General features: G+C 45.7%; 1 protein-coding gene across 13 annotated transcripts in view; it reads right to left on the minus strand.

Moving 5' to 3' along the window:
- DIAPH3 (diaphanous related formin 3) overlaps window positions 1–2,238 on the minus strand; it is a 508,102-nt gene extending 505,864 nt beyond the window's left edge. For 12 of the 13 annotated variants that reach the window (XR_005376327.1, XR_005376326.1, XR_005376328.1 and 9 more), the window contains exon 1: window positions 1,504–1,698. Coding sequence is in view for 8 of the 13 variants with exons in the window: in XM_038569686.1 (XP_038425614.1) it covers window positions 1,504–1,683 (180 nt within the window). In the remaining 5 variants the exon portion in view is untranslated. Of the gene's footprint in view, window positions 1–1,503; window positions 1,699–2,092 lie in introns of those variants that run through there. The other variant, XM_038569687.1, reaches the window with a different exon arrangement.
- Window positions 2,239–7,641: the final 5,403 nt, after the last annotated feature.

Consider the following 7,641-nt stretch of genomic DNA (forward strand, 5'->3'; position numbering starts at 1 on the left):
AAAACTTCACCTGGCCCATGGCCATGTGGATATTTAATTTAGCAAAATTAATCCATGTTATCCCTCATTTTCAGTATTCTGATACACATTTATAGCTCAGCTCCCAGTTCATTCAACCATCATTATTAACTAACTGTTAGGCTTAGCAACTCACAACCCTCCACAAATCTCTACTCCTTTAATGTGTGTGTCCTGACTTAAATTCCTAATGAGTCTTGTTTACAGAAGGCACATGTATAATTTTACCTACAACTTAAAAAGTCTTCCATACTCCTAAGGAAAATGGACGGGTCCAATATTAAATTTTCAATTGTTTGATTCACCCCAAAGCTATCAACCCTTCAGTAATTTACTTACACGCACATATATAAAACCATCATCGCCGCCTATTTTCACTAGCTGACACCAACAAAAAGATCTGCAAGCCTCTCTGATCATGACAGCTGCCTCGGGAGACAAAGTGACTAAGAGAAGCAACCAGAATGGCGAGTTTCAAATACTTTGGCTTCTTTGCACATCTAAGCAAAACATTCCTTAGCAGTGACTACACAGCCCGCCAAGTTTTAAAATGAGTTGTTCCTATGAGAGACACCTAACACTGGGAAACGAACAAGGGGTAGTGGAACGGGAGGTGGGCGGGGGTGGTGACTGGGTGATGGGCACTGAGGGGGGCACTTGGCTGGACAAGCACTGGGTGTTATGCTAAATGTTGGCAAATTGAACTCCAATAAAAAAAAAAAGTTCTTTTTTTTAAAACGAGTTGTTCCTACTTGGGAAAATCACATCTGCCTTTAAAAAAATAAAAATAAAAAATTCTTGTCCTTAAAATTAAGTCGAAAAAGAAATCCTATCACCTAAAAGTTCACTTTGCAATGTCTGGTAGCCTCAAGACGCTAGAGGGGTGGGGAGAAGTTCGACTTAAAAAAAAAAAAAATGCAATGTTGGAAAAAAAATAAATAAATGCAATGTTGGGCAGCCCGGGTGGCTCAGCTGTTTAGCGCTGCCTTCAGTCCAGGGTGTGACCCTGGAGACCCGGGATCGGGTCCCACATCAGGCTCCCTGCATGCAGCCTGCTTCTCCCTCTGCCTGTGTCTCTGCCTCTCTCTCTCTCTCTCTCTCTCTGTCTCTATGAATAAATAAAGTCTTAAAAAAAAAAAAAAAAAAGCAATGTTCACCTCGGTGACGTCAATACATACATACTCGACCTGCTTTTCCTGCCGGCCAAAAGGAACTTGGGGCAACTCAATGATCAGTGCATGTGACAGCCAAACGGAATTAGGCCCTGGCCTCGTAAATCTATTAGGAGATTGGCAGCTCTGGAAACCTAGAACAAAATTTCCCCACCCCATCCCCCCACCCCATCCCCACCCCCATCCCCATCCCCCAGGCACCGTGGGTCCACCCCGTGGGTCAAAGTTGAATGAACTTTTAGGATCCCGGACCCGAGCCGCGGCCCTCGGGGAAGGCAGGAGCTGCCCCAGCACAGCTCCGGGAGACACTCACGAACTTGGGGCGTTTCTCTCCAGGCTCCTCGACGGCGCCGGGCGGAGGGCGCTGGGGGCCCTTCCTGCGCGGCATCTTGCTTTCCCTGCAGCTGCGGAGCGAGGCGGAGGCGGGGTAGGGCGCCCCCGCGGCGGCGGAGCCGGGCTTCGGGTGGTGCGGCCGCGGCCGGGGCCGATCCATCTTTCCCCGCAGCTCCGGGGTGCGGCGGGGTGGGGGACAAAAGGCGGCGGCACAGCGAGCCCGCCAGAGGGGACCTGCCCGCCCGGTCCCGCCCGGTCCCGCCGCGCCGGCCCAACTCACGGCCCAACCGCTGCTGCCCGGGCCGCTGCCAGCACGTCCAAAAACTCCCGCCACCGCGGACGGCTCCGCGCCGGCCAATCAGGCGCGGCCTTGCCAATATCGCCACGCCCACGACCCGCCTTTTCCGGGCAGAGCGAAGCGTGATTGGCTGTGCGGCCCCTCCGTTCGGCCGTTCAAGCCCGCTGGCGGTCCTGGCAGCTGGGCTGTGACGCGGCCCGGGTGGGACCGGGTCCGGAAGGCGTGAGAACCTCCCGGGAATTGGGGATTGGGGGAACCGGTTCCTGCTAACCTGGAAGGGCGGGCGAGACCCTCTGCTCCACCATCTGAGAAGCACTGGAAGGAGAAGTCATCTGCCAACCCTTAAGAGTCCTACTTCCATCAGAGGGGGTCCCAACTCAGGGGCACTCCCCAGACGCGCCCCGGAGAAGAGCATCCCCGGTAAGGCCCTCCTGGGAGGCAGGCTAAGATGCAGCAATGCGCTGACAAAGCTCAACACTCGGGAGGGCCCTGGTGGGATGGGCCGCTGGGAAGAGGAAAGGGACAGATAGGGCTGGGCCGGGACCGATAAGGGGAAGGCCCCCGAGTCAGACTCCCATAAATCCCAAGGACACCGAGATGCAACACAACCAGAGATAAGGAAGCAGATCCGGCCACCGGGCCTCAAATGTTAGGGAGTATCTTCCTTTGATGGCTACAGAGTAATCGCAGAGACTCCCCAGACCCAAAACAACAACAAAACCATGCCATTCACTCAAGATGGCACAAGACACCTCAAGGCCGAAATCTCCCTAGTCAGGTTCTCTATAAAAGGCCACTCAAAAAAAAAAAAAAAACCCTCATTGGCAACCCTTTCCGGACCCCTCTCACTTCTGGGAGCTTGCTCTGTGTCTTTGCTTAATACACTACTATTGCTTTACTCTCCTTTCTCCCCAAGATTCATTCTTGGACTCCGTGAGACGAGAACCTAGCTCTCCCACATCTCGGAACCTGAAAAGGTGGTAGGCAGGTGAGAACAACAGCAACCAGGATGCTCCCAAAGGATGCTTTCTGGACCTACCGAGCACCTGCTGAGTACCTAAGTGCTGAGGGCCTGCTCTGGGGCAGCAGAAGAGTCCGCTAAAAATCAGAAAGGGCTTGGCCATGTCCCTAAGGAGCTCACAGTCTGTGGTTCACAAACCTTTACACAAATAACAAAATAATATAAATATATGGCAGTTATTTTTTTTTAAGATTTATTTATTTATTCATGAGAGACACGAAGAAAGAGAGGGAGAGACACAGGCAGAGGGAGAAGCAGGCTCCATGCAGGGAGCCCGACGTGGGACTCGATCCCCGGTCTCCAGGATCACGCCCTGGCCCAAAGGCAGACGCTCAACCGCTGAGTCCCCATAGCAGTCATTTTAAAGGTTCATTGAAAACAAAGAAGGAGGATATCCAATCTGAAGGAGCAGATCTGGAAAGCCAAAAAGAAGAGTCCATGGATTTTCACTAGGCAGGAAAGAGTGGCAGGACATCAGATACAAGACATTCTGGGTGAGAAGCAAGGCCCAGAGCGCTCAAGACCATAGAGCTGAAAAAACTTGAGGATGTACAATGAAGGGCCTGGAGCTGAAACCATGCAAGAATTTGTTGTGTATAGCCAAGATCAGGCCTCAAGGCTAAACCAGTTTTCCCACACATCAGTGTGCTTGTTCCCTCTTTTAAAGCCATGTTTTTCCTTTGAACTATTTCCTTAAGTTATCCGTCTTCTGACTACATGCAAGTGGTGTGGGCCAAGACTCTGGTAAACATGCAGTCCTGATTTGGGTACAAGAAACAACTTTAGGGGGAATCCCTGGGTGGCTCAGCAGTTTAGCACCTGCCTTTGACCCAGGGCGTGATCCTGGAGACCCAGGATCAAGTCCCACAACAGGCTCCCTGTGTGGAGCCTGCTTCTCCTTCTGCCTGTGTCTCTGCCTCTCTGTGTCTCTCTCTCTCTCTGTCCCTCATGAATGAATAAATAAATAAAATCTTTAAAGAAAAAAGAAAGAAAGAAACAACTCTAGCAACTCTGGGGAGGTTCAGAAAAGGGTCCTTAGTTCCAAGTATGTCTTCAGGCTATAGTCATTGGGTTGTTTGTTTGCTTAATATTTATTTGTTTATACTGTTCCAGACTTTCTGTGCCAGTCTTTGTCTTGAAAGAGCACATAATATTTAGGGGAAAGTCCAGGCGAACAGCAACGTCCAGAGAACTGAAGTAGTTCCTTAGGTCTTAATGACCATGAGGCCCAGGTATAAATTTTTTTCCTGTCATTTACTAGCTATGGGATGTTGAAGATGACAACTTCTTTCTTTCTTTCTTCTTTGTTTTACACTTTCTTTCTTTGCCTTTCCACCTGCAAAAGGGGATAATAATAATAATAATAATACCTAACAAACAGGGGTGTTGCCAGGCTTACACGAGATAGCATATGTAAAGTTCTCAGAAATGTCTGTGAAAGCCCTTCCCACCAGAGACCACCAGGAGGAAGGGCTTCCCACGAGGACCACTTGTAGTTGAACAAGTGGAGTTCATTACTCTCTGGGAATGAGATCATGCACTATAGAGAACTGTGGGGCTTCCCAGTAGGGAAGTATCAGAAAGGACTCAAAGGATTTGGACTTTGGTTAGGTGATAGTGGAAGGTTCCTCTGAAACCAAGTGAGGAGGGTTACTCTGGATTTCAGTGCTGTCAGGAATTGGGGACAGTAAATGATTGGGTATCCTAATAAGTTTTATCTAGGAGAATGGCAGGTAAAGAATGAGGCCAGAGGAACAACTGGGTGGCTCAGTTGAGCCACAACTGGGTGGCTCAGTGGTGGCTCAGCCTTTGGCTCAGGGTGTTATCTCCGGGTCCTGGAATTGAGTCCTGCATCAGGCTCCCCACAGGGAGCCAGCTTCTCCCTCTGCCTTTGTCTTTGTGTCTCTCATGAATAAATAAATAAAATCTTTTAAAAAATTAAAAAAAAAAAAAAAGGATGAGGCTAGAGTTGGAACTGACAATAAAGCCACAGTCATTCATAATATGGGGGCGGGGGAGGTCTTTTGTGATTTGCACTTGACCTTGCTGTTGTTTGTTCATAAACTTAGAAGTGGTCTTGTTCTGCCTCACTTCAACACAGAGTGACCTTATCCGATATTGGTGCTCTGAGAGATTATGACCATGAGGAGAACAATGTGGCTTAGCTGTGATTGTCAGGCTAGCTTTTAAAAACCTTGAGCCTTTATGTAAGTGTCAAACCAGCTACCTGATGTGAAGGGGGCTGTTCTTTTCTTTCTCCCGTCCTTGGCATATAGAAGGTACTAAGTATAAATTAACAGAAGTTATTAACAATTTATTATAATTAATTTTCAAGCTTCACATAGATTACTCTGAAATTTTTCTTATAGAAACTCTTGGGGCACCTGGGTGGCTCAGCCAGTTAAGCATCTAACTTCAACTCAGATCATGATCTCAGGGTCCTGGGATCCGAGCCTGTGTGGGGCCCTGTGTGTCCCTCTCCCTCTGCTTCTCCCCCTGCTCATGCTCTCTCTCAAATAGATAAAATCTTTAAAAAAAATTCTTTGCAACTGCAATGCATCTGTGAAAAATAATAATTTTGTCTAAGCTTTACATTTTTAAAAGTACATTTTTAATTTGCTTATTATTTAAACTTTACAATAGCATGCATTGCTTCTCATTCTGATACCCCTGCAAGAAGATGTTATACCCCACTGAGTCAATAGTTTTGGAAACACGCCCCATGGGCCAGGGGTTGGACAAAATTTAATGAGACAAAAGGTAGGCCTGAAGAAGCTTGGAATCCAAAAATATCTTTCTTTCCTTTACCATTTCTGTTCAGTCTCAACATCCAGACAATGACTAATGCAATTTTTGTGAGGGTTCACTCCTAATGACAGGAGAGAATGGTGTGAAAAGTTGAGGGAAAGGATGTATCATTCCCAATCTATTTTTTTAATGACAATTTTATGAGGCACCATTTTACCCTTATCATATTGGCAAATATTACAAAGTCTCATGTCACCAAGTTTTGGCCAAGATGTAGGGATTCCTACAAAGATGACTAGAGTGGTACAACCACTTTGGACAGCAAACTTGGTAAGATCTAGTAAAGGTGAAGATACATGTACCTGTGACCCAGCACTTCCATGTCTACAGGTCTCCTTGGAGAAGCCCAAAGGTACCCATACAAAGATACTTCTTGAACACTTCATAATAGCAAAACAGAGCAAACTGTTTCACCATCCTGCAGTCACAGAAAGAATAAAAACCCACAGAGGTTTATTATAGGATAGAATCCTATATTGTATTGAAAATAAATAACTGGGTCTGTGGTGCTTGGGTGGTTCAGTGGTTGTGCAGCTGCCTTTGGCTCAGGTCGTGATCCCAGGGTCCTGGGATCGAGTCCCACATCAGGTTCCCCATGGGGAGCCTGCTTCTCCCTCTGCCTGCATCTCTGCCTCTCTCTCTGGGTCTCTAATGAATAAATAAATAAAATATTTTAAAAATAAAAATAAATAATGGGTCTACATGTAGATCTATCTCAAGAATAAAAGGGAAAATCAAGTGGCAAGTACACTTAGTGTGTGTGTGTGTGTGTGTAAAAACACGAAGGAAATATACCCCCAAACTTCACCTACTCCCAGAGAGTAAAGGAAGAAGAGGTAAGTAATTGAAGCTGCGACTTTGTAGCTAAGGTATCTGTAATGTTTTATTTATTAAAAGGGAAAGATCTGGGCAGCCCAAGGTGGCCCAGCGGTTTAGTGCTGCCTTCAGCCCAGGGCGTGATCCTAGAGACCCGGGATCGAGTCCCACGTCGGGCTCCCGCATGGAGCCTGCTTCTCCCTCTGCCTGTGTTTCTGCCTCTCTCTCTCTCTCTGTCATGAATAAATAAATAAATAAGATCTTTAAAAAAATAAAAAATAAAAGGGAAAGATCTTAAGTCAATCTAGGAAAATATCAACAAGTATTTCATCTCAGTGGTGGGTATATTTGTGTCTATTTTACTATTTTCTATAATTTTCTGTTTGTCAGATATGTTTTATATTCAGTTTTTAACAAAATATACAAATTAATAGAAATATAGGAACTTTGGAGATCTCTCCCTTAACTCTTTCCATTCCTCAAAAATCTTAATTTAGTGGCATTGAGACCACAATGAGCTATTAAATGCTGGTAGGGAAAAATGAAATAATTAATATTCTTTTAGGATGATTTTAATTTTTTTTACTTTAAGTAATAAAATATTCCCTTCCCACTACATGTCTTCCACTTTTTTTATTCTCTCCTATCACATGCATTTTCCTTCTCTCCCTCAAATTAATACAGAGGCAGAGAACCAGGAACAAACAACAAAAAACACTGCATTTCCCTCTTTCTACAAATTTCTCAACAAATCCGAGTTCTACAAAAGAAGTTTTGTAGTTCTACAGAAACACTACCAAAAAGATTACAAATTCAGTGCTTTGCTGTGCATGCTTTCCAAGGAGTCAGTGGATTAGGAAAAGAAACATAATTGCAAGCCTAATTCAAGGCCTAATTTATGTGGCTTGACCACTTTCTCCATTGCTTTACCACCTTACTGCAGTGGAGGCGTACCTCATTTTACAAAAGTTCTATAGCACTTCGTACTTAATCACAGGGTTTCAGAATAATTACCTGGCCATTAGCACTGACTTGGCACCTTCATTTCAAACCTTCAGTAGCAAAATATACTAGTGTTGCTTACCCTGCTGGCTTTGCGGCCTGGGTCCTTCCACATTTTCCACCTGCTTGTCTGTGTTGGTTTAAATTGCTGCTGTTTTACAACATAATGTAAG

This window comes from Canis lupus, chromosome 22 (genome assembly GCF_011100685.1).
Source record: "Canis lupus familiaris isolate Mischka breed German Shepherd chromosome 22, alternate assembly UU_Cfam_GSD_1.0, whole genome shotgun sequence".
Lineage (NCBI taxonomy): Eukaryota > Metazoa > Chordata > Mammalia > Carnivora > Canidae > Canis > Canis lupus.